This window comes from Achroia grisella, unplaced genomic scaffold, assembly GCF_030625045.1.
Source record: "Achroia grisella isolate CSIRO2021 unplaced genomic scaffold, CSIRO_AGI_Agris_v1 utg1573, whole genome shotgun sequence".
Lineage (NCBI taxonomy): Eukaryota > Metazoa > Arthropoda > Insecta > Lepidoptera > Pyralidae > Achroia > Achroia grisella.
In genome coordinates, this window is record NW_026712655.1 from 335,626 (window position 1) to 363,517 (window position 27,892).

Genomic DNA, 27,892 nt, shown 5'->3' on the forward strand with positions numbered 1-27,892 from the left:
AGTGACACTGGTGAGTACCCACATGGTCATTTCGTCTACTTTCCCTTGCCTGCGCATCTCGTGGCACGACAATTACAAGACTCACCCATTGTCTACCGTCTGCCGACTTTCGCCGTACTTCCGACTTTTGCTTTAGGCAATACTTGTCGAACATTACTCTAATTAAAAAACAAGCCTATGTATTTATCAAGTGCCACTTGTAGCGACTGTAGTAGTAAAAAGAATAGATGTTATCTGTTTGCTGGTTTCCCGCCATAACCTCAAATACTTAATGTAAAACATCAGTAACAATTTTTTTTTTTCTTTAGTGACGATTTTTAAAATATGTAATTTTTGAGTTAATGTTAATATAATTATGAAATAAAATTCCACAGGTACATTTTTTTATACAGGTTCGTTTATAAATCTAGGTACTTAACCGTGCACCATTATATGCATGTTTGTGCATTAAAGCTTCAATAAATATCTACTTGCCGGTACCAAGTTCCTTTACACGGTGGAATAAAGACTAAACCTAAAATTACAAAGGGTATCGTTATAGGGGCGTGGTAGGGACCGAGGTGCAGGCCACGATCTTGAATACCTTGCTCGTGCGCACACGCACCTTGTTCACCTTGCATTGCCGAGTAGATGCCAGTCACCCCAACATGTGTACGTGCGTCCCGTTCGTGTCCAATTGAGTGTCCATTACACTCACATGGGACACATGTCCATTGTAAATTGTAACTGATGAACTATTTTTTTTCGGACTACTCTAATGCCGCCAGCCCTTTACAGTTTCACTGGACGATAGGCAGTGAGTGCAGACGGAACTCCAAACCCGTGAAAGGACTTATGCAGCACCTGTAGGTCAACTCCCGTCGGACGGATACGACTTTAGTCTGAGGGCACCGCTAGGGGTTCGAAACTCATTTGAATCGGACGGGGGATTGATTAGAGGGAAAAAGGACAACTTGATTAAATACACATAAAGCGTAAAGGCATTATGTAAAAAATATAACGTTAATAGAAATTTTAACGGTGGTCTGTGGTTGTGTTTGCTCGGTGGTTCAGCACAGGGCTGGTCGCCGTTTCTATTCCTCGGTCGTTAACACAAGCCTGCTTAGCTTGGAACTAGAGGGCAATGTATAAATTGCCCTTAGTTATTATTATTTGAGAAGGGCTGAATATCGTCCCCAGTAGCGTGCTGTGGGAGAGGCTTATGTTTCACAGTGAAATGCAGTGGGCTGATGATTATGATTATATGTTAGTTTCAAGGACGAAACTAAGTGGTGGTTGTATTTGCTATAATTGGGTACAGCAACTGATAGATGATATACATACTAATTTGAAAGTAGTCTATATAAACAGTATAGATATGGCGCCTGAAAGAAGTTTATTACACGATAGTAATTTAAGAATAAAATAATAAAACAATTCCAGAAATAACTAGGTAGGTACGACACATAATTATCTATTCATATTCTATTATATAAATAATTATATGTAAACAAACAACATCGTATACTCGTACATAAATACGTACATATCCATGTTGTATTAAAGTTCAGTTTTTGTTAAGGCAGATGTTACCTTGCTTCGTAACTTGTCGACCTTGAAGATTCAACAAAAAGTGCGGTATGGTAACTAACTTATAGAGAAATAAGTACCTATATGAGGATTACATTTTGCAGTAGATTACCTATTAGATACGGTAATTATGTAATAAGTACGCTCCTATAGATAAAATTTAGTTATTTATACAATATGCATATCACTTACAACTGTAAAGCTTCGGTGACATAGATTCAATATTGGTATCTGCTTTGTTCATATTCCGAAAGTACATAAATTTCAAAGATTATCAATGGAGAAGAGAATATCGCTGACAAACTGCTAATTTCCTTTATTGCAGTAATTTTGTGCACAAATTCTTGTTCTCGATACGAATGTCGATAATAATATTATTTTGTTATTCCAGATTTGCTTCATATGTAGGTACTTGTTTACACCTGGAGTAAAGCATCTTTTAATGGTACAGCAGGTTGTAGTAGTTAACGCGTACTATATTAGGATGGCCCCTATAAACCATAGTGGTAAATTACTAGTGAATTCATCGACTGATCTCCTAGAAAATTCCGTAACTGGGTTCCTAAATACATGTTATGTATATTCATTACTATGCCAACTTCTACATTAGTCTACTATTCATATCAGTCATACATTACTATGCTAAATACTACATTTAGGTCGCAACCGAATTTGATTAGACTAACGACAACATCGACAAGAAAATCAAGCGTGCGGAAAATGTTCGGTTAAACCCATTCTCTGGCAAACCATGTCTACCCTTTTTACATTCTTATGTAAAAAAGAAACAAGAACCGTAATGTATTAATAAAAACTAGAAAGATACAAATGAATTAATACTTGCATGCAGAACTTAATTTATGCGAAAGATTGCAACTTGCAAACGTGTAGGTACATTGTTCATACCATACAGGTAAGATTAATGTAGTGCATAAATCTGAAGGTACCTGCATTCACTCTATAGGACTGACCCTAAACTACAATATGGGCAGTGTTATTATGATATTACTATCATATTTTTTGTATTAAAATTTACAATTTCTTAAATATATGTTTTAAAATTATCTACTGTAGAGAGTAAACAAGATCATTTTAAAAGATTGACTATGCCCACTATACTTCGTTTACGTTAAGTACATATTTGAACTAGCAACAATTTATTTTCTTTAATTTTCTTTAGCCGATGATTTAACTAAATTATATATTAACCTTAATACAAATAGCTTATGTATTTTCGTTACAGTCAACTATATTTTTTTCAAGAAATATTAATAAATAGACAATGAGACAAGCACAAACGTTTAAACATTCTCAATCATTGTTTACTATAAAAATTGAGTTTATATTAATATAAAACAAAATATAAACTATTTTAATTCTAGTAATTAGTGTAGGATTAAAAGCATTTTTTTTAATTTGCAAGTTATTTTAGCCTTATAAAATCTCCAGAACTATTGCACACCGACCCTCTATAGTTTATTGCGCTCAGTTGTAGAGTCAGCTTCTAATTCCTTTTAGAGACAGGAATGTCACTCGCTGCGACATTCTCCGACTCCTTAGAAATGTTCAGACTACAAAGGTACCTTCCAAAAGAGATATTTCATTTGTTCATGAGTGGACTACACTGAAGTGTGGTAATTAGTAAAAATAGTTAAAAAGGAAGCTCAAGTTACAGAAGTGACTAAAGGATTAAATTAATGTAAATGTAATTATTTTTTAGTCAACTCCAAATAAACATCAACAAACGTAATATGGTGTCTACAATGTCTGAAATAAATTAATAGTTAGCATTATTCAAACCTATAGGTATGTATATATTACATATTTTATAACATTATGTCCTTAACCTGTCATGAGGATATTATGGAATATTTCCTCTAAATGTCCTTCATAATATTTCTAGTAATTCCAATACCATCTATACCTACAAGTACCTTATATACCTTGAAAAAACATACCTAGAGATTGCATGCTCAGAGTACCTAACCACAATAAAGTGACGTAAAAGTACATCATTTTATTATTGCGCTAAAGTACTGCGCATATGACTGAAGTAATATAGATACTATGACTTTACCGAGATAGATACCGTCTTACTATTGAAGTCCTGTGTCCTATTCAGGTCCAGAAAACTTAATAACTTAGTAAGAACAATTGAGATAGAATTTGTATAATGTCGTCTGGTACATCTATTGCAGCAGCGAAGCAGTTTACTTTGCAAGCTGTATTTCAGGTAAGATATGTCAGTAACATTATATAGCACGGAGGCAAAACATAAAATCTTAGTTGTCTGGAATGGCAATGGATGAGGCATGGGCGTTATGTGATGGTGTGAAGTTCATGTTTCAGTTCATATATAAAATATAAACAACGGTAGCTACTTACCACCTTACCACCAGATCGATACGAGAAACTTAAACTGATAATAAATACAGATTTACACGAGAAAGTGATATTCCTTGACCATAGTTGAGTCAACGCATATTTTTTTATATAAACTATACTATAGGAATGTCCGAAATCTGGTGTAGAGTGTGTCTGGTCCATAAACGATGACGTAGAAAATGATATCCAAACCCGTGTTTAAACACATTGAATTTAACTATATTTACTGATAGTACTGAGCGCAATGGGACCATGTCAAGTGTTGTATTCACCACGACGCGACTATACATCTGGGACAACTGTCGTGAATGTATATTATATATATTATAATACCAAATTTGAAGATTTTGTTTTTCTAGTTTAGTTTTTTAGATAAGGAGGCATTTAAAACCCAAATTGCAAAATAAGTAAGAACATCCGCAAATTAAAATGACAACACAGCAGTGAACAATAATGAGAAAATAGTTAGAAAAAAAACAAACAGTAACAGAAACGGTATCCACAAACTTTAGTAACTTTAATTTCACACTAAGCAGAATATAGTCAGTCGCTAGAATACGTTTTTTTAAATGGATTCTAATAATTGTTTATTATTTAAATTGGCAAAATTTGGTGTTACGCGACGATATGCTTTTTATTTTAAAAAATATCGTTTCTCCTTCCCTGCGATAATATCTCTCTTCTATCTGTTTTCAAGCCAAACAGTGGGTATCTCACTGTTTGGCTGTTTCCCTGTACTGTTTCAGCTGTTTACCTATACTAAAAAGTTTAGGTAACGACTGAAAAACCAAATAGAAATATATAATAAAATTCACATATTTTAATACAATATCACTATTTCTGCTATTTTTAGTATGGAATTTAAGCATTGCATTTTATTTAGGACCTCTATTTTATTCCAAAATATATAGTGAAAGTAGACAGGCTATAAAACATATACGCATCATTTATTGTGAAAGGTGAAGATTTAAACGACCATGTTAGATTATCCACACTTTCCACGGTACAGTTTTATTTGTTTTTTTACGGATTTGGTTGAATGCATAAAGTTTAAAGTATATTTTTAATAAGTAACTGATATAAAATAATGACAGAGCTTGAATAATAAAATTAATTGTATTTAGAATATATGTACTACATATAGTACATTATACTCTATATCTAGTACATATATTCTAAATGCAGTTAATTTTATTATTCAGGCTCAGTTCATTCAGTGTTTGTTGAATATATTTGAACAAACACTGATATTTTTAGATAGTAACTATTCCGAAAACTTTTATAAATCATGTTATTAAAAAAGTATGGTTAAAACCTTCAAAGTCTAACCGCGCCGTAACTGCCAATTAATTATTGGCTGCTGAAAAGTGCAGTGATGCGTAGCCGTTATACGGTGTAACGCAACATCAGTGCATACGTTCTTGAGCAATTATTTACTTTATTCTAACATAAAACAACATCTGTGGTTTATTAGTTGGAGAGGCTAAAATAAGCAATGATCCAAAGTTTGACAGTCCTATACTCATAATCATGAACCATGAACGGGTATCATACTAAATATTTAGAAGGCAATGCGCTATTGACAAAGAGCACATCCGGTACACACTGCAGGTAACAAGAAACAACACTCTCAATTTTTTTCTCGTATCCCTCAGACCTGGTTTCCTGTTTTAAAATAACTGGTAAAGTAAACAACTAAGTTAAATACTCAAAAACTGGAATGACAACATATTTTTAGTAGATACATAATGAGAACGGGAAAATTAATTAATTACACTATTGACGATGTTAAACGAAGGAATTTATTTACGACATTATTTCTGCTATGTCCACTAATTTACAGATTGATGAATACTTAACGTTGTACGGTTGAATCCGAATATACTAAAAGCTCATGCGTCAAGCAACCGTGACTTATAAAATCACATTTTCTAATGAACTTATACAGTCGCCTGACACCGACTTGTCTACTTTCTTTGATCTTTGCATAATACATTCAGCGATTCAGTCGTTTGCTACAAACCGAGTCTGTAAAAAGAAAGCCAATCTTATTCTCCGGTAATTTGTCACACACTGTGGTGATTTTACTTAAGTACAGTTAAAATCACGATTACGTAGTAATAACATGGTACGTTGATTTACGTCTACACCATATTCATGTTCGGTAATATTGGCATGAGTTTAGACACTTTCACGGTCGATTTCTCTTGAGCTTTCCACTGACATCCCATAGGCGTGATCTATCTGTTAGCTGTAATAGTTATTCAATTTGAAGTTGCATTGTTATCTCTGAATTTCATAGTTATTTCACTGATCGTTTCGAGTCTATTTGGATAGGTCTAGTTTTATTTACGTACCTGAATGATGGCTGGTATATAGGTAGGTACGTACATGAAGTGAAATAATAAAAAATATTTGAACATTAAATAGAAATAGCAGACATAAATTAATCGTTTGACTAGATGGTTAGGAAATCATTTGCCACATCTTCGCACGCTTGAAATATGGTAATTGTCTAAACGTAGTGAATTCGAGAACAGAGCGTAGGTACCCAAAATCAGTACTTTAATACTACTTATTTTACTTGTGATGACAGTATGTCATATTATATCAATGTAATTGTTACACCCTTTAATGTACCATGTGTATATTATCAATTTAATGTATTGTTAGTTTATTGTCTATGGTACAATTAAAATAAATAAAAAAAAAGAATGCCTGTATAAAATTTCACACTACAACAGTTCAGAAATATCGGCTGTGCAAAGAGTTCGACTTTTACGAATTCTATCACATATATTGTGTAACTTTTGTATAAATTTCTCTATTATATAGCTACTTTACTCTAAGTGAACACAGCCTCAACATAGAGGCGATATAATAACGAGCCGGTAGTAGTAATATTATTTCATATTGTTTCACTTCTACAACAACGGCACCAAACAACGTGGTAGAAGTAGACACAATGCAGCTAAGTGCTGATAAAAGTCAATGCCAGAGGGTTCCTCACACACAAGTTGATAAAAGATTCTTTGACAGGTAAAGTTTTTTGTCAACAGGTCTTCATGTGCTCTAACAAAAAAAGGTTGGGAATTATAGAAACCAGATCCTTTGAAGTGAGAACGTAAATACGACGTAAACTAATATAAAGCACGCAAAAGGCAACCAGCCAATTTGCTGAAATAAAATTACTGCCTTTCCAAATTTTTTATTATAGTTGGGACAGAGTTTTTAATATTTGACGAACGTTTCTGTATAGAAGATGTTAATAGTCGTTTTCATAAATATGAGAAAAGATGACCAAATGATCTTTTGAAGAGGAAGTTAATAAAGAATAATTAGCTTTTGCCCGATCAGGTTACAGGGGGATTAGTCTATTTTGTATTGCCATTACATTATTTAAATAATCTAAAAGTATCTATGTGGCCGCTAATAATTGATTAATATATTTTCTTGACATAGTTTCAGAAAGTGCCAGTTGCTTATAATAATCGAGAAAGTATTGGCACTTGACAGAACTTTAGCTAGGAGCATAATCCCTATTAAATAGAAAAACAATAAATACTAAAACTATCAGCTATTTTTAAAGTACCCTACAAGGATTCCTACTAGGTAACGAACTAAATAACCATTTTGTATTTCTAAAGAAAGTGCCTGTCCCTCTTCAACTGTTCTTCGTTATCCTAAACCAAAATTCCACATATAATATTGAACCCAGAAAGATATTTTGGGCCCACAGATAATGTTATCGGTCGTTAGTTTTTTCTTTATCTCAACAAGTGGGTGAGCAGGAGCACGGCATGGTACAGTTAACCATACATTTGTTCGTGGTATTGATACGTGCATATTTATGCGTAACGTGTCTGCTCTAACGGTGCTGTAGCAAGGACTCAAAAGAATACGTGTTACAATGACTTACAGACTTAATTCTTTGAATTCAAGTTAGGTAAATAGCATCTTTATATTGTATTTACATCATACTGATGGAGGTCAGGAGGTTTACAGAAACAATTATATTGTTCCTTACAATTGTGATATATAAAATAAAGAGCAGGATGTAATCTCAAGAAACATTTATTTACTTTATTATAGAACGCACTTTTCAATCATATCATAACTAGGTAAAGTTACTACTTAGCAGATCGTAGGGTAGTTTAGTTTCATTCCTTTTTATTCTCTTGATGTTTAGCATATTACAAATTAGTATTGATAAAAACCTGACGACTTTGTCTTCATTAAACAGGCATATGGTGTGGTGAGGTAGATGGACAATAGACAAGCAAGTATCCCTCGATAACATTGCATCAGATTTTCCTGTCGTAATTATTACTTAAATAATACAAATGGCATCTCTCATTATTTAAATTACATTTCAAACTAAGTATTATAAATTATTATTATATGAATTAAGAACTACAATTAGGTAATTACAGTTTTCTTATATTGCTAGGTATTATAAACAAATTAAAAACTTACCTGTATATTAGTACGTTTTACATCTATGTAAAGCCAGTTATCTGTAGAAAATGCTATAGCCATTAAAGCTGCGGCCACGATTGCTGTAATGGTCGCTATAGACAATGTTACCGCTGAGCAAGGCATGTTTAAAAACTTCTAAATACAGTAAGGTAAAAGTAACAAGGAGAATAACACAATCACAACACTCTAGAATAGAATTGTTCACCTATGAAGCATTTTCGTAAACACACTACGGAACGGAAAACTCGACAGCACACTCACAATATAATAAAAACTCATATGAATGCGGTTATCGCCTGCAGCGTACCGAGTTCGCGCGCGAGACTTCTTCGCCTAATTCAACTTGCCTTGCCTAGCCAGCCGCTCTCTTGCGGATGTGAAACTTTCGAAAGCGAGACTACTCCTCCAAGTGGCGGGAATGCAAATTAAAAAAACTGGTTTTAGTGATGCCAGGCTTAAAAATGTTGGTGTTATTAAAATAACCAGTGACAAAATGCAAATCCAACGATCCTCTAATTAATAAACTCTGTCGACCTTTCATAGTATTATTTTTAACAGACTTTAATTTATTTAATTTATGTTTGAACTTACATTAAAGTACAAGTATAAAAGCCAAATAATGTTTAGATATTGCCAAACTGTGCGAATGTAACAGAGTATGTTATAGCCAAGTCTCATGTCAAAATTATATTCTGTTATATTCAGGCTGAATGAAAAATAAACTTTACTGCTTTAGAATAATATTGTAATTAATTATGATAAGTTTACATGTGTAGAAACAGTTTAATAACTAATAAATAAAAACCGATATTTTAGTTTCAAGACATATTTATTAATATTTTTGGCTGTATTATTCAGAAATCAGAATAACTACTGACAAGTATTATTTTGCTCCATCTATGATCATACGTAGAGTAGTTAGCAGTATACAGATCATTATTTTTTATTTATTTACTCTATTGGTTAATCTGTAGTTGTAAATTTGAAAGGATTTTGTATATTTCCTTTCTGATTTATGTTTATTGTCTTATATTAAAAAAAATTGTATTTGTAGCATATAATCAAACAGAAATGTCTCAAAATTTCGATAAATATGATGATGCACTATCGTCGATCTTAGTGAAGGAAGAGTCTATACTAGGATTTTTATCTGCTATATTCAATTTTTTAGCAAGACGGTAAGTTATTTGTTCCTTATGTTAATACAGCAAATCCTATTAGTATTGTATCTGATATTCTGTTCTATATCATTCAAGAACGGACTTCTATTTAGTTCCTGACGGACCTTATGAAAACATAGGCTTTCCACCTGGAGTTGCAGAGGAGCTTGTACTAAAAGTTCTTAGAAAATGTGACCCAAAGAATTACAAGCCTAATGGTCGTAAGCCTGATTTGAATTCTGAATTAAACAACGAAATTATGTGCTCGACAGTAGCTCAAGAGGTGGAAGTTATTGCAGATGATGATGAAAAACTAGGTGATAATGCAGTGTGTAGCACAGAAGCACAAGGAAGTGACTCTACATCAATAGGAGCTTATAGCTCTGAAAACCCAACAAATCCTGATGAATACATTCCACCTAAATTATATACACAAAATAACAGTGACACTTACAATGGAGCTGACAGAGGAGTATATTGTTGGTCACAGACAATTATGGAGCTGGGTATGTTAATCATTGTATTTGAATATCATTAATTTTAATATTAAGTATGTAACATATAACATAGAGTTGAGAGTTTAATTTTAGACACCAAAATACTTTGTGTCATTTTATAGTACTCACTTCAAATATAAAAAAGTTTTAAACATATTCTATCCTACCCAATTTAATTTGTTTCCTATAGAAAATATAGAAAATAACAATATTTTTGTTTATTTATATAATATTAAGTATGTGTAATAATTGAAGAACAATTTAATTTCTAGATGTGATAGTAAAATTGCCGCCGGATGTAAAAACTTCTAAAGATATCAAAGTAACAATCAATGCTGGAGATATCTGTGCTGCGAGTCGCAGTGGTGACATAATAATTAAAGACACCCTGCCATATAAAATTAAAGCAATTGACAGCTTTTGGAGCATAAGTGAAAGAAAACTACATATACATTTAGGTAAATATCCTGAACTATGTAGAAGGAATATATAATTTCAACTACATAATCTCAAAAATTCCATAATCTGTAATTAAAAAATCTTAGACAGAGAGATAATAGAGAGAGTAAATTATATAAATAAGTATACATTGTAATATGTAGTAAGTAGCCCATACTTATTTCCCTGGCTAGATGCCCTTATCATTTTATCGTTTTTTGTGTGTTAACTTTTCTGAAAATATCCAATTATTAACAAATCTTTAAAATTCTCATCATTAAACTACCTTCTATGGAGTATTATAATGTGTATATATATTGACTAATGGAGATTTGAATTTATTTAAATCTCCATCTAATAAACTTTAAATAACAATACAGATTCTTATTATTATATTATAATGAATGTTGTGAAAATTAATAATGTTTAGTAATATTATAAATAATAAAGTTTGTTTATATGTTTGTAACATATTGTCCACCTAATACTACTGACCATGAAATGTTGCATACATATAGTATTGGAGATGGCGAAGAAACAGCTGAAGTTTCAACTGATAACACTCTAGTATAGTGTTTATAGTATCAATAAATATATTCAACTTCATATATACAGTTTAATTGAGTTGTATCATTATTTGTTTCTAGAAAAAGTGCAGGAACGCTGGTGGGACAAATTATTAAATGATGAAGAACCAATTGATCTTTCAAGAATAGACTGTTCAAGGCCTCTAAATGAACTGCCTGAAGACCATGTAGATAAGGTAATGGTTCATGCTTCCCTCATATTAGTACCTAATATTATGATATAGTGCCTTGGCGAATTTAGGTGAGGGGAGGATTGTTAGTGTTGGAAACAAGTAGTCAAATTACTACTAATATCAGATGTATCTCCTTGCGGTCACCTCTGTAAATTATTTTATTATATTATTAATCACTACATCAATGTATGTAGCCCAATGATTTCTATTTAATATTGTTAATTGATACCTACTAAAACCAAAATACCTACATATTTTTAAATACATCATGATCAAAACAAGTGCACAATAAACTTTATAGTATAAAAAAGTTAATATTAATTATTTCTAACCATACACATATGTTAAATGAAGACCAAATTTTTTTCTACAATTTAGGTGAGAGAGTTACAGTGGAATCAAGAACAAAAACGAAAAGGTCTGCCAACTAGTGAAGAAATACGTAACATGGAATTACTTAAGAAAGCCTGGAATGCCCCTGGATCACCTTTCAGTGGTAAGGAATTTGATCCGAAAATACTCAATCAGTCCTTGCTTAATTCTTTTCCCGAACAATAAAATGAAACTATATTATTTTTATTTCGTGTTTTATTTATTTTCATATTTATGAAACAAAGATAAATGCCTAAATAATAGTTAACAGTAATTAATATAAGAAAATGATATTTTTCTCATAATTCATTATAGGTACCAATATATTTTTCTTTCTTAAAAACCAGATAAAACTAGTTTTCCAATTAAATGTTGTTCTTCCAAAAGTCTGTGAGCTTCCTTCAGATTTTCAGCATTAATTGGTTTCATAACTTTTGTGAGAGTACATTTCAGGTCCCCCTTTTCAAGCATCTGTGAAACTGTTTGTAAAATTTCTTGGTGCCGAAAGATATCTTCTGTTTCATATTTAATTCTTGTACCCATTTGTTCAGAAACCAGAGTAATGCTTTTTTCTTTAAGTGGCCTTAAATCAACTAAACCACTACTGTCAACTATCAAACAGATCCTTCCTTGCGGCTTTATGGCTGTCATCAATGTGTCCCAGTATGGATAAGGGTCATAGTTGACTAGAATATAATCAACTCCATTGCCGTATCCAATATCTTTCAACTGGGGCAACAAATCCTGAGTATGGTTGAGTACTATGTCAGCTCCATTATCAATTGAGAACGCTTTGGTCTCCGAGCGAGATGCGGTGCCAATAACTTTGAGCCCTAAATGTTTTGCCAGTTGCGAGGCTACGGAGCCAACACCGCCAGCACTATTTATAATCAAGATAGATTTGCCCTTGTCTTTTTCCGTTAATAATAACCGGTCATACAAAGACTCATAAGCAGTTACACTTGTTAATGGCATAGCTGCTGCTTGCTCGAATGTCAGATTTGTCGGTTTCAGTGCCACATGAACTTCATCCAGAGCAATGTATTCTGCATTAGAACCATTTCGGGCTAGGTTTCCTGTAAAAAATACTTCCTGGCCTATGTTGTGTATTCTGGCATTTACTCCTTTTGCTACTACAACGCCAGCTCCGTCCCATCCCAAAATCCTTGGAGATATTTCTACTTTAGGCTTTGGCGCACGCTGTTTCGTGTCAATAGGATTAACAGCAATAGCTTTTACTTTGACTAAAACATCTCGCTTCCGTAGCTCTGGCAAGCTAATTTCTAAATTGAGAAGACTATTCGTATCAGAAATCGGCAAATATTTGTAAAGACCGACGGCCTTCATAGTAGCTGGTAATTTTTGCGACATCTTTTCTGCTATGTCTTGAGACGCACTTATCTGGGCGACACACGTTACTATCACTACAAAAGAAATAAACATAACTCTTTTATATATTAATAGACGCTGTTTATCTAATTTTGTTATCACCCGCGATAAACCGGACGAATATTACAATCACGCTGACTATGACTCGTGTCGATCATTTGACTGTTAGTAAGTGAATGATTAATGTCTTTATCAAATTCAGTGGCAGTTTATATGATTTTTCTGATTTGTTTACTCAATTTCATATTACCTACCAACTACTTTAATGAATGGACGGTCTTAATTAGTAAAGAACTGATAACGGAACTACGTTTTCCTACGTTCCTGTTATATTTTGGCTTATTTTTAGTATTTGATTAAAGTGCACTCATCGTTACATATGATACACTGATATCATATATTACTATGATTTAGCCTGTGGGGCCCAAAACCTGGTAAATTACTGAATTTATCAGGTTCTGGACCCCACAGGCTAAACAGCTATTTTGTCTTTACTCCATGCTAGACAAATATTAAGATGCGTAGTCAGTTCTATTTTTAGAACAAAATATATTCGTGCCTATTTGTTAAAGTTCAAAAAAGTTTAGCCCGTCAAGCTCTCACCTCTGCGGTAGTTGTAATAAAACTTTTATTATTATATATTAACATTACTTATATTACCACACAACGATGATGAAAAAAGTTCCTTTTTTCACCTGAATTTGCCCTAAATTTCTAAATCTAGACCACGAACTCAATCCTGTAGCTCTATAGTATTGTTAAAAATATAGGTACTATTGGTACTACGTACATAGTACCTACGAATAATCAAAATATTACAATGATTTCACTCATTGTAATATTTTGATTGCATTTGCAATTTTATCATTGCAGCTTCCAAAAAAAAGGGATAAACAATTGTTAATGTAATTTTTATAATTCTATACAGGGAATTTAAGATATCTATTATTTTCACCACGTCCGTCTGTGTGTTGATTAGATAAGTATATTATTATATTAGTAGGTACCTATTTAATTATTACGAAGTTACACGCACCTATTAATACGCGCTAATCACAATGTGCAATCATAGAAAAATATAATGTATATTTTGCTATAACGAACAAAAGGATATAAAAATAAAACTTATAGAACATATAAATGAATTATAATTAATATAGCCGGTAACATACAATGACATACAGAAATTCTGAACTGCCAATGCCAAACGTCAATTTTTTTTAGGTTATATTAGTGTTGGGAGTAATTTGACGATCACCTATAATAGTGATGTGCTAAATCGAATTATTTAAAATCTATTTTACTAAATATATCTATAATTTACATTTATTTATTTACTTAATCCATTTAAAATTTTGATGTATTGTGCAAATGGACTATCAGCACAGAGTTGACGTTGAGGAAAATAAACTCCTACCAATTTCAAAAATTATTTGTTTGAAACGTTCATTATTTCAGAGTGTATATATTATTATTATTATATATATATTATTAGATAATAGATTATAAAGGAATATATTACCTGTATTAATATATACAAAATGAAATTAGGGTGAAGAGATGAATCACTTGAACCCTAAGATATGGCAACCTTGACCTATATCAGTGAATGTTTATTGATTTTGGGTTATATAAGTAGCATATTTAGGCAAATGATACCTACAGAGTGAGTGACAACTTGATGGGAAGAATCGGTTTGTCTAGACTCTAGAGAAACTATTATTTTAATCCCTACTGATCACATAAATGCATGAAAATGTGTCTCCATATCTGTCTGCTTTTGCCTTCTCATTACTAAATGGCGGAACGGATCTTAATGAAATTTTACATATTATAGACTGCACGTAGATTATCTTTCATGCCAAAAAGCAAACAATTTGCTTTGCAGCTATTATAATTTTGCAGCTAGTGTAGGTAATATTTGTATTAAAATATGAAAACAGATGAATGCTTGCACATTTATTTCTAACTATATAGTTATAATTTCCATTCCATTAGTAACTTTTACACAATATATTACAAGCAGATCAATAATATATCACAGTATGCGTAACAATTCACAAATGCGAAATAAATTGTCGTATTCACATAATAAAGTCAAATAAAAATCGGTAGGTATACCTATCTCATAGAAATGATGCACTGATTGTATAGCTAGCAATATTATTATTATATATACAATATACATATATAGTTTAACCTTGTACTCATTCTGAAGTCTGTTGTAGAAATTGTATAATTTATTTATATGAGAATTTTTAGATTTAGCCGTGTTGTAGCACAATATAAATACACAAAAACTATGCAACACTATACAACAATATATTAAAATAATAATGCAGGTATTGATATATCAGTTATTCATTTGTAAAGTATATTTAGGTACCTAGGTACATACGCAAATGTCGCCACGTTTAAAAAATATATTGTTACAAAATAAATCTTATCTACCTACAAATAAAGGTGTTTCTACATATAGCGCCGGTATACTACATCTATGCAATACAATACCCTTTTGCACATATTAGGTACGTATAATATAACAATAGTAAATAAATACGTTACACCTATAGCATATACACGGAAAAAATAGCGGGTCTTGGGTATTGATTGTATATTAAATCTCGTGAAAAACTACATTCATATATTTAAAAATCTTAACCGATTGCCCCAAATTGATGGGGGGTGGGATTAAATATTATTAATTGTTTAGATATCGGTTCAGGTAATACTTTTAAAAATCTAAGTAGGTATATTTTAATAATATATTCGTTTATTTCTCTAACTAAAACAGATATTAATGTTATTTAAAATTAATTTAAAATAATATATACCTCCATACCCGCTCGTTTTTTCCATTCTGTTTGTAAAGTATACTTTGCATATGTATAACTATAATTATAACAACAGCCAATACTTGTAAATAATCAACACTAATGATTAAACGACGTGCCGGAGCATAGAATATTTTGTATTGTCAATAAGAGATTGTACTTATAAATTCAATATTTAATGAGAACCCGTTTCTTAATCTCGTATTCAAAATGTGAAGGTTGATGAACACATGAACCGTTTCATTCAATCGTTCAAAATAACTAATACATAAGTCCACATGCCCTACGTACATGATATTTTTTTAATGTTCCTTTTTACTCGATTGACTAATGATTTTATAGTTTTTACTATTTCGAAAACTATGCCCATTGCCTCTACATAAATTAAACATTAGTATCTACCTTCTGAAATCCTTGTTTAAAAATCGCTTTCAATAATTACATACAGCTATATAAAACAAAGCGTATCTACATTTTATTCGATAAAACAACGAAATATACACAACGTAAGTTTAAATATTTCATTGTTTCACAAAATATACCTACTATGATTGCTCTCATCCCCATACATAATCCTTCAAGCCTTTTCCATTACACATTTAGGGTTGTCACAACATGTTAATACCCAATATGATATGATTAATTTACTGTCTAGAGAAATATTTGTATATTGTATTTATCTATATATAAACAGATACAACTGGTACGTTTATATATCTACGTAAACCACGCATTAAAATTGTTATCAATATATTAGGTGTAATTTTAGAATAATAATAACAATCAACACAACAATACAAGCGAATCTAGTTTTTATATAAAATATATACTAATTATACATAATTTAATAGAAAATATATCTTTCTTTCACTTATTCTAAGTCTATTTTCTCTATGAGATCTCATTATTATCAATTTTCTTGTAAACGTTCGTGAATACACTTATTTCTCCCATCATTTAAAGTTAATAACTTCTTATTCACATGTGGAAACTAACATAGAGAAAGTAAGCAAATTAAGTGAAAGAAAGCTTCTCTAATATGTACAAAAATTACACCGTTCATTTTTAATTATTAATCCGTAGATTTATAATATTTATTAAAAGTACAACGATTTATCCATTTCATTTTTAAACTTAGAACGTTAATACGCGTTCTTATGAATACAGAACATATTCATGTTAACATTTTGATATGTTCTTGCGATTTGATAGAGGTCGTATTAAACATTCATTATTAAATTAACGAAACGTTAACAATTTATGTTGACAATTATAACATGACAAATAATTCATTGGACACAGAGTATACTCGGCAATAATTCGTCCCGAAAACTTAGTGTTAATTCTTTGGTTTTTAATACTGTTAATTTGTACTTATAATTTCCCAACTACATTATTCCCAAAAGATATATCCTAAATGTATATCTCGCTCTGCCACTATATTCTTGCGCTGGTTCTAATGTATTTATTTATTTATATAACTTCTATGCACAAAGTACCAAGATAAAAGTACATATAACGGACTGTGGTGAATATTCAAGAAATTAGATGTCGTTTTAATAATATTGTATAGCTTTAATAAACAAAACTCTTCATCTATAAAGTGACGTATCATAACATAACATACAAGGGAATTGAGACCTTATTCCTATGGAGTAGGCTAATAATTAATAATGCCCCAATAAACGAGAATAATAACAGTTGATAGGATTATACTGTTTTTTTTTTAAAAGTATAATTCGGGAATGCATATCTAAATTTGTATACATAGTATCATTACACTAATTCCAAGCACACTTGTCTATATAAAAAATAACATTTTAAACGCTCATCATCTTCGACACAGCAATAATTTCATTGGCCGAAAGGTGTGGTGTATCGGCGCTACCGTGGCAGATTGCCATCTTCAGTGCCGTGCTCACACAGACAATATGATTGTATTAGTTTTTAAATATTATATTATATGTATGTTAGTCTATAAGGTATTTATAATATGGGCCTAGTTGCCTGAAATAAATGAATAAATAAATAAATAAATAAATAATTCCAAACTTCAAGCCATTATAATTGAATGATGCCTAATTGGATGTTTTATTATTATTAATTTTTCCATATGTAATTTGTAGCACAAATACTACAATAATCAGTTGTTTATACACTCATTCTAGAACTGCCTTACTTTTGCCTTACTGAACAGCATATTCGCAGACGTCGTGGGCTCCGGTGCATTCTACACTCGGCCTATGTGTAGAATCCCATATTCCAGGTCCGCAACGTTGGCACATGCCAACTAGTGTGCAAGGGATCCTCACCAACTGTCTGAACTGGTGTAAAAGGCCACGAGCCTTACGAAGAATCAGGCGTCCGTCCATGTACATGGCTGCAAGGAATAAGATTTTCGTAATTCATATATCTTACTAATATCATAAACGCAGAAGTTTGTATCTATGAACGGATGGATGTTTCGTACGCTTTCACGCAAAAACTACTGAATGTATTTTAATTAAACTTTACAATAATATAGCTTATATATCAGAATAACACATAGACTATAATTTTCAATTTTGTGACGGATGAAAAATATGACGTGCAGTCATATTTTTCATCCGTCCATTTCTGTTGAGAAGGATTGGAAAGAAACTCAACTATATAAAATTATAATCACATATGAGGTAGTCAGAAGTATTGAAATCTGTCGACATCAATTTGCCAGAAAAAAAATACAAATGTGTCATAATATATTTTCTTTGTAAAAAAGCTTATTATAAAATTGAAGAATTTATAAATGATAATAACGTTTTTGTAGAAAATATCTAACTTAAAATTCATAGCGCTGACAATGTTATCTGATTGAACAGAGACTAAGTGCGTAGCGGTTTCTATGTTGATTGTCGCATGCCTAATCCTTGTTGTTAATTAAATATAAGTAATCCAATATTTATTTAAAAGAGCAACACATAAGTTTTTACTTATTCTTCTTATGATGTATCTGCATTCCGAATAAACGGTAGAATCAAAAAACTTGACTATTCAAAAGTGCTCATATTAAGTTTATTTGAATAAAGATTATTTCTCTTTCTATTGTGGTGATTGCAAGACTTAACATTGATTGTTAGTAATGTGAACTAGCTACTGATACCAATTTACGTCATACCTACAAACCATAGTGGTGAATTTCTAGTGAATAAACCACGATGCGTTAACTAACCTGGCTTATTGGCATACATAGTAGTCCTTCGGAATGGCAACCTATGAAAGAATACGATGATGTGATATTAGAGATGCTGTCCAGATATGTAAGCGACGGTTACCAGATACCGGGGATAATACCTTGAGCTTGATTACTATTCGAATTACATAAAAAATCCTAATAAATAGTAAAAATTATGGAATCTAACAAAATATCTAATTAGTCTGCTGTAAACTAAAAATTGTTGCCTACTTTTGTGGTTTTCTACTATTTCCCGGTATTTACTCCGGTCTTTTTGCTCCAAAGCGAGGGCAGTAGGATATTATGCGTTGTAGAGTCTGTGGTGTTTGTTGGTCACAAGGACGGGACATAAAGAATGTGTAAATAAATAGTAGCAAGCCTGGAAATCAATATCCCCGGATATTGATTTCTTTATGACAATAATAAAAAAAACAACATACCTAAAGAACTGAAATGAAGCAACATTTCGTCAGTATTAAGATCCTGTGCTATAACATCATCAGCATACACGGCAATTATAGCGAGGCAAAGGAACAAATGAAAGTAATCCGTTTGATAATTTGCCCAGCACGCCTCCCACATACGTAGAGCGACCGCTTCTGTGAACTCGCGCTTGAAACATCTGCAAAAAAGAATCATCATAATTATATATTAGCAATGTGAACAACTCCATCTCTAGCAATGTACCAAGTCAGATTGAACTGCACGCGGTTCCCACTAGAAACCACCATGGTAAATTCCTTGTGAATTTGTCACCACCAACCCATGTATTTTTTACTATAGGATAAGTGTTTTTAAGCAAAAGAGAAGATAATTAGCGTACTATTACACTGGATAGAATTTTATATCGAGTCTTCATCGTCTTGATTAAAGGAAATATGATTTATGATTTCTTTACCAATAAACTCTTATAATAGTTTTCATATTTTGTAGTCTAAACTAAAACACACTACAAATTTAAAAAAAATGTTCATTCGGACAATGTCTTTAAAGTTTTGGGACTGAAATACTATCGTAATTCCAAAAATAATGTGAGAACTTCTTAGAAGACATCCATAGCTTCTTCATCTTTTATTAGTATAATCATGCATCAAGTTTAGTAGTTTAGCTGATTATAGATATTATAAAATTATGATTAATTCAATGTAGGTATATTAATGTACACTTTTTATTAAAATAATTGATAGTTCAAAACTTACAGCAGTATCCAACGATGGCAGAATAATAATTCCATTGCATCCACATGTTTCTCAAGATGTTTATGGAAATGTGGTAACATCAGCCTAATCAGCTCTCTTAGATAACTCTGGAAGTAAACAGACAAAAGTTTTTTTTTAATCCGGTATATATTAAATTCTCTAATTCAAAAATAAACGCACTAAGATATTTAAATAAATATTTCAATAAATAAAAAACCTAAATAAACGAAAATATTTATTTGACACAAATTATTCTTCGTTTAATTAGATATATTTCTTTATTTCCAATATTTTTTTAAAATAAAGTACATTTAAATAAAATATGTATTCTTCTTTTAAGGCTATTTACAGCTACCATTTAACACGTGTATTATGTACCTACATATGTATTTCCATCAGATGTTTAGTACCCATTGTAAAAGATCTGCTTAGTTTGGAGCTAGATGGAAGTGTGTGTTCTGAGTTTATTATTATTACCTATTTCACAAAAGTATTTAAATCCATTTTACCAATTAGCATTTAAAACTGAGCTGTTTTTATATGAAAGAATTTGGTTAATAGATACTTTTAAACTTTGTATATACGAGTATGTAAATAGCTATAAATTCATATGTAAATAAATAAAGAAATGTAAATTCTTACAACGACAAGGTCGCTCGCTACTGTTAAATTAACATATTATCTACCACAATAACCACAGAAATACATATCTAGTCTCTGCTACGTAATACTACTCATAATACTATGTCTCAAAAGAGCTTCTAGGAAACACGCAATACCTTTTATGTAAAATATAATCAAATGATGCCCGACAAAAATTACGTAGAAGCTACTCGCATATAACAATAATTTAATAAGCCGTAAATGTATACCTAGGTATTTAAAAACAAACCAAATTACACATTAAAGATTAACCTTTTTTGGAATTACAAATTCTGAGAATCAAATAAAGAAACAATATTGACAATTTGACAGCCTCGGTGGTCTAACGTTGCATTTCTATACCTGAGTGTGATTGATTGTATCGGTCTGGGTGTTTTTTTATATACCTACATATGTGGCGAATACGGATAGCGTCACGATGATACGATACGATACAAAATACATCAATATTAGCGGTTCCAACGTAGCCGCTAAACATATATTATGTATGTATTTACAAAAAAATCTAAGTATTTATATCAGTTGTCTAGTACCCAAAACACTAGTCTATGTGGTTACAACAGCAAAATTTAAAAATATTTAAATACCTATAATTAAGATAAATAATAAATACTTTCCGTATTATCCTAAAGGATATGCAAACCAACATTCATATCTACATACATATAGAGAGACACTGTAGAGTATTTCCTTATAGGGTCGAAACCGAAAATAATTCTATGCCGAAATATTCTAAAAATAAAGCTTGCAGTTGCATACAAGTTAGTCATAACAATATTATCGTATCTGTAGTCATAAGGATATAAATGTAAAATTACTTCAAACGAACTACATAACGTTTAATATTCTTAATAATAATTTAAAATATAACAAAGAAACATGTATATTTTAATTATGTCCTTACTAGGGCAAACATGATGATAAGTACAAACCGTCGCCTATATAAACAGCACCATAGACATCATGACATCATATCACACCTGTGCCAACACTAATGCGTTACCAATCTGGACTCCGTAGAATCTCTCTACCTTATTCAATGCCTCACTCTTTAGCCAAGTAATATCCCTTTATTATCCCAGGTCCCCACCATAATACTACCCACCTTAATTTTGAATGTTGATTTTTTTTTAATTTTGAGGGCTATTGGCCTAAAGGGATGGTGTATCGGCGCTATCGTATATCATATGTATGGTAGTGTATAAGGTATTTTATAATATAGACTATTAGTTCTACTAATATAATATTATATTAGTATAATATTATAGATACCTAAATTACAGTACTTTTTATATATACCTAATTGTAAGTCACTTACGAGATTATTATCCATATCGTTGTCTGTCGGTGTACACACAAATATAGCCCTCTGCATTAGTCCCACAAAGCACCAGAAAGCCTCCGCCTCGCACTTAATCTCACATAAAACGGGCGCTAGAAGATCGCTCATTCCCTGGGTGTACCTATAAATGCAATAAAGTAGATTTTAGTAGATTTTGATACTCTGTCGTATTTTTTTTCATAAGAAGTATCTTCTCAACTAAGTACATAGTTCAAATTATCATTAAACAGCATGAAGTATAGTCATTTTTTATTGTTTACTAGCTGACCGCAGGAACTTCGTCTGCGTCACATATTCGTTGTAGTGTGATAGCCTTACTGGATAAATGGGTCACATAACACTAAAATAGCAGTTTCCGAGATTCGTGCGTTTTTCAAAGGAAACAAACAATAATATTCAGTATTTTATTATACATAGACAGATAGTTTTAGATATAGATTACATATAGAATTATAGATAGAGTAATAATCAGCCGTATTTACTGAACTGTTTATAACTATATATACTATTATTATAAACTGAAATTCATAATAGGCGGCGTTCTCTAAAAATTCTGACTGTATTTTTGTGTGTACATACACTACACTATATGACTAGATATTTTTGCATTTTCTAAATCAATTTCGTTGTAGAAAATATATTTATTAACAGAGAGAATAAGTGTTGAGACAGATAAACAATAATTAATTATTAAGTAATATTTATACTTCATACATCGTTCATACTTGCCGATATCAGCAACTTTAACTGCTTAGAATTAGTTCATTTAACTAGGTACTTCGAAACGTTTGTTTTTGATTTTTATGGTGACTTTCCATTGTTTTCCTATAGAAACTTTCAACTCCTTCCAGAATCTATTTTGAAACGAAAGATAGATATACAATATATCATGATACAATTCATCTTTAAAATTTGCATTTGGATATTTTCAGCTGTTTAGTTGTATAAAGATAAAAGACAGCAGGCGCATTTATCCCACGTCTGAAAAAAAAGTGTTTTATATAAAAGCTTGTACTTACCCTAATACCGGATTATAAACAGCATAATTCAGCAGAATATTTTTCATTACTACTATGTTATAATTATTATCGCCCGCGAAAAACGGGTTGCCTCTGTCGGTTCTGACTACGTCTTTCTCTATCACACACTGCACTGTCTTCCAGAAAACTGCATGCTGTTCGGGCGTCATCTTCTCCAATCTTCTCCGCGTGATCTCATCATACTCCCTCGTTCTTATCTGTAAGATTATTTCCCTTTCGTCGTAAGTAGAGTTGTATGGATAGCAGTGTAAGAGAAACGGCCAAACTTCTCTTCTCAACTCCTTATCCAAGCCACCGAAAAATACACACTTCCTCAAAAAGAGATCGTCTTCTATGACACCTTTACTGTTCATGATCCTTCCATAGAATAACTCAGGTGTAATTTTAGGAGGCTTCCCTTCTTCGGGGTGCTGCTCTGATTTTTGCACTTCTGGTCGGCAGACCATAAAATGACGATATGGTAAATTAGGTTCTTCGGAACCTGAAAAACATATGAAAACTAAAATTATTTCTGGACTTTCGCGTTTAGAAAACATCTATACTAATTTTATAAAGAGGTAAAATTTGGGAGCTTGTAGAGACTAATTTCTGGATCTGGATTTGAAAATTCTTTTACCATTAGAATACTTCGTTACTTGACTTGTTGGAAATGGGAACCGCCCAACAAAGTGAGCACGGGTGAGTTAATTTATACCAATAATATAGGGAGGTAAAGTTTGTGTATATATAATATCATGCAACGAACAATAGGAATGGAGATATAATAAAATGTAACAAAAACATGAGAAATGTGACGCGGACGAAGTTGCGCGGGTCAGCTCGTTACTAATGTAGTTAATCGGGTCTTAACACGAATAATTTTATATACCTATGTTCTACCTATTATCTTATTTGTAGTTCTACTATACCATATTGTTGTACATACAATAAAAGCGTACATGTCTACAATTTTAATGTACAAAAGAGTTTACGTAAATAGAGATTGATATTTGGAGTACAAAAAAATATTCTATAAAATATCACATTATAAATAAATATGTTATTAACACCTATAATTCAATATTAACCAAACATTTCCACCCATCATCTTATATCTCAAATACATTATAATTATATATACCTACATTTTAATTATATTAGTCTTAAACTAGTCTCGTATCTAAATCTCATATTTATTACCTGGTGTCAGTTTAATATTGTGCAGTAACGAGTGCCACCTATGCAACACCTGTGCAAGGTGATCTAGACCACCGTGGTGAAAATGCAAAATCTTGTACTGAGATTCTCGGGACGCCACCACCAGTTGTCCACACGTGCAGCTGTCGTCGTTGAAGAAGAGACGCAGGGAGCGCATCTGACTTAGATCCACTGAAAATCTAAAATAAAGGATCTTTTTAGTTCGTGATAATGTATATGTATGCGAATGTACACCCGCCTTCGCCAACGGTATACGCTGGAAAGGCACCAGTGGATGACGATGAATGAGCTTGGAATCACATTTGTTGGATATCTAAACATAGCAAGTTCCCTAGGCAAAATACAGGTAATACTGTCAATTAATTAACATTATATTCTTCTAGAAAGAGAGCAAATTTCCGGCATTTATGTGTATAATTTACTAAGTGAACCGCGACTTTGTATGCACAAATTTTATTAATTATTCCACACCCCAGATATTTTTTTGTGACAAGTCTTATATTTATTATATTAGGCCGTCCTCGTGACACAAATGTAGAGACGGACCGGCACACTTTAGCATTTTATTAAGTACGGACAATGGATGTTATTAAAATAAAGACATTACTCATAAAATAGATATGTATCCTCCAGACTGTAATCCGATATGGATCAGAAACATTATCAACTGTCGACGTTGTGACGAACGCAATACTTTAGTTGTCCACATTTCGCTGAGAAATTTGAATACAATTTATACAATAGGTAACGGACTTTTTGTGTTTTCTAGAATTCATTTTTAGTCCTTTATTCCTTTTATGTTCTACAAAAACTTAAATTGGCAAAGAATTCGAGGACTATAAGGGGTAATAACAACAGACCAGGATTCTTCTCTAAATAAACTGTATAAACCGCGATATAGGCAAGATTAAACTGTGGAAGTTACAATAATGTCTGTACTTGAGTTTAATATAATTCATCCCCGTCTAATAGATGTGTGATCCCTTCATAATTACAGGGCGAAGCGACAGCAATAATCGCATGCCGATGGAAGCGTGGGAGGAATGTAACCCCCCAGATTATGTCTCCGTGCCGAGGGAGACGAGATATAGACATATACTACCTATATTACCTAAGTACTCTATAAACCTATAATTTAAAACTGCATATCGGCTTGACCCACATAAATAGCATACTTTCGTGCCACTACAAACCGACCGGGCTGATCGAAAACCCAATTCTGCTGAGTGTGTAGACGTGTAAGTCAGAAGTTAAATTATATTATATAATTATATATATATACTTTTAATATCTAAGTATACCTACTCAATATGAACCTTTATATTAAACCTGCATGTAGACCTATGTAATCCAACGAATCGGCTTTCGTTCCAATAGAGATTTGGTTCTACAAACTCGACCCAACAGTCGACTACCAAATATTGTGTTGTTTTTCGTACGTAGACGTTTATACTCTATTTTATGGCCACCCGCTAAGACTAAATGGAACTACAACCTTAGGTCATTATTATTATGTGTTCCGTTTGTAACTTTTTTTCTTGTATTGATAAGTTCACAACTACAGCATTTTCAGCCAAGTTCAAAAAGAAGAACATTTTATTTTATAAAATATTTTTTGGAGATATGTTTCTTATATCAGATTATACAGATTTTTAATATAGAATCTATCCCGAGTGACCTTCTTTACATAAATTTATTGATATATATAAAATAATACCTAGTGGCTTAAAACATTTTTTTCTTAAAATAAATTAATTTTCTAAAATAAAAGTAGCCTAATTTACTTCTTTCTTTTTACAACATTAGTTATCTGCGAGTAAGACAAACAGACAGAAAAATACAAAACAGACAAAAAAATATATCTAAAATTACTTTTTTTTAAATACATTTAGTGAAAAGCTGTTAATAAACTTCAACGTTATGTAGGTACCTATTTGAATGAGGAAATTATTAGACTAAATATACGGGTATAATATATATTTTTAAAGTAAATTGCATGATTTTTTTTAAACTTTAGCTTAAAAGCATTTGTAATCGATACACGCGACGTAGTTTAGTATTTTATTGGTGACTTTTGAGACAGTGTGTTCTCAAAAGTTCTAAAATTACGTAATAACACAATATTAAATGTACTATACTACGCCTAAATGGCATGTATGCAATACCAATTAATTACCTGCGGCATTTTATAGGAATCCTTCGCTGCGGCACTGGTGAACTATGCACGCTGTCAGGAAACACTAAGTTATGTTTTAGAGCCAAAAATTCCGGGGTACTCATCCAATTAGGATTGCCCTCGTCACATGAACTCATCGAAAGGGATCTAATGAACCTGTCCCCAGAAATTGAGTCTGGCGTTAGGTCAACATTTTCTATATTTGGATTTGCAATTGTTATGTTCACAGATGTCATCGATTGCGACCGCACATGCCTGTCGTATAAAAATACATCGTCCTTCGTCTCATCCTTTTCGAAGCTATTAAATACATCTTTCGTAGACTCAATAGACCTCACTGTTGGTTTGGAGCTGGATGATAATTCGTCCTGCGTATTATCATTTTGCGTATATCTAGTATCAGACGATTTAATACTTTGCTTATCAGAATTGGAATTTAGACTAGTCGTTTCCGAGGAATCTGAAAATGCATTTTCATTGTTCGGGTCTACTTTGGGCGTCCGATTCGCATTAAGTGACTTTGATATTTCTTTGGTATTATTAGTTTTGTTTGTACCGCATCCTAGTTCATCGCTTGGACTAGTTTCGACGGCTGAAGGGCATCTTCGTAACGTAGAGTTCGGTATCCAGTTAAGGAACAGCGTAGGTCGTTTAGAATTGTTGTGCTGATCGGTGAACACTTTTGTGGTCACTGTCAAGTATCCCGGATGATGAACAATATCCAATTCGTGGCGTGCTATGGTCGGCGGATGAACACATACGTTGTTCTTGCAAAACAAAATTTCGTTGTCTACGTAATCGGGTGGTTCCTCGTTCTCGTCGAACTCCAGGCCGAGGAAGTAGCTCGAAGCTCGTTTTAGAAGATCGGGCAGCGGCATTTTGGACTGGTAATTTGTTCACATTTCATATAATACCGCGAGTATAACATTTACTACAGGCGTATCGTGTCGCAAACGACGAGCTCAATGAAGCGCGGTACGTGCACTGAGCGCATGTAAACACCCACACAGTTATGTTGATAAGCGGTAGGTATTGATCCGCGTGGAGTGCCGGTCACGGCGCGGCGTGCGACGTCACTATCACAGATGTACTACACCCGTTGGTCCTAAACATTTCCTGCCTATTTCAACATTATTAATTCATTTACATCATTATCAATTACATAAATATGTTTTTTGAGA

At 32.2% G+C, this 27,892-nt stretch overlaps 4 protein-coding genes across 7 annotated transcripts in view; 1 reads left to right on the forward strand and 3 right to left on the reverse strand.

Moving 5' to 3' along the window:
- The window catches only part of LOC131841069 (uncharacterized), a 45,407-nt gene extending 36,580 nt beyond the window's left edge, over positions 1 to 8,827 (reverse strand). Inside the window, exon 1 of one of the 2 annotated variants that reach the window (XM_059189302.1) lies at positions 8,431 to 8,827. In XM_059189302.1, coding sequence (XP_059045285.1) covers positions 8,431 to 8,556 — 126 coding nt within the window. In that variant the 5' untranslated portion in view covers positions 8,557 to 8,827. The remainder of the gene's footprint in view (positions 1 to 8,430) is intronic. The other variant, XM_059189301.1, reaches the window with a different exon arrangement.
- A 639-nt stretch (positions 8,828 to 9,466) lies between these two features.
- Positions 9,467 to 11,911, forward strand: LOC131841101 (nudC domain-containing protein 3). Its single transcript, XM_059189345.1, has 5 exons — positions 9,467 to 9,611; positions 9,690 to 10,099; positions 10,363 to 10,548; positions 11,176 to 11,291; positions 11,667 to 11,911. Exons 1-5 carry the CDS (start codon positions 9,505 to 9,507, stop codon positions 11,844 to 11,846), a joined length of 999 nt encoding a protein of 332 aa, XP_059045328.1. The 5' UTR covers positions 9,467 to 9,504; the 3' UTR covers positions 11,847 to 11,911.
- LOC131841100 (zinc-type alcohol dehydrogenase-like protein SERP1785) lies at positions 11,894 to 18,150 on the reverse strand. Of its 3 annotated transcripts, none has more exons than XM_059189341.1 (2): positions 18,063 to 18,150; positions 11,894 to 13,084 (listed from the first exon to the last, which is right to left on the reverse strand). In XM_059189341.1, coding segments are annotated over exons 1-2 (1,089 nt in total). In that variant the 5' UTR covers positions 18,064 to 18,150; the 3' UTR covers positions 11,894 to 11,996. The 3 variants fall into 3 exon arrangements, with proteins under 3 accessions (XP_059045324.1, XP_059045325.1, XP_059045326.1); XM_059189342.1 differs by lacking the exon at positions 18,063 to 18,150 and adding an exon at positions 14,086 to 14,219; XM_059189343.1 differs by lacking the exon at positions 18,063 to 18,150 and adding an exon at positions 14,057 to 14,219.
- On the reverse strand, positions 17,929 to 27,685 carry LOC131841099 (TBC1 domain family member 16). Its single transcript, XM_059189340.1, has 7 exons — positions 26,712 to 27,685; positions 24,518 to 24,714; positions 23,318 to 23,819; positions 22,275 to 22,419; positions 20,294 to 20,400; positions 19,535 to 19,716; positions 17,929 to 18,263 (listed from the first exon to the last, which is right to left on the reverse strand). Exons 1-7 carry the CDS (start codon positions 27,587 to 27,589, stop codon positions 18,070 to 18,072), a joined length of 2,205 nt encoding a protein of 734 aa, XP_059045323.1. The 5' UTR covers positions 27,590 to 27,685; the 3' UTR covers positions 17,929 to 18,069.
- Positions 27,686 to 27,892: the final 207 nt, after the last annotated feature.

Coding starts and splice junctions, on each gene's coding strand:
- LOC131841101 (XM_059189345.1), top strand. CDS start 9,505: ATGTCTCAAAATTTCGATAAATATGATGATGCACTATCGTCGATCTTA. Junction 9,612..9,689: donor TTCAATTTTTTAGCAAGACG/GTAAGTTATTTG, acceptor ATATCATTCAAG/AACGGACTTCTATTTAGTTC. Junction 11,292..11,666: donor CTGAAGACCATGTAGATAAG/GTAATGGTTCAT, acceptor TCTACAATTTAG/GTGAGAGAGTTACAGTGGAA.
- LOC131841099 (XM_059189340.1), bottom strand. CDS start 27,589: ATGCCGCTGCCCGATCTTCTAAAACGAGCTTCGAGCTACTTCCTCGGC. Junction 24,715..26,711: donor ATTCCTATAAAATGCCGCAG/GTAATTAATTGG, acceptor CCTTTATTTTAG/ATTTTCAGTGGATCTAAGTC. Junction 18,264..19,534: donor GCTTCATTTCAGTTCTTTAG/GTATGTTGTTTT, acceptor TATTCCTTGCAG/CCATGTACATGGACGGACGC.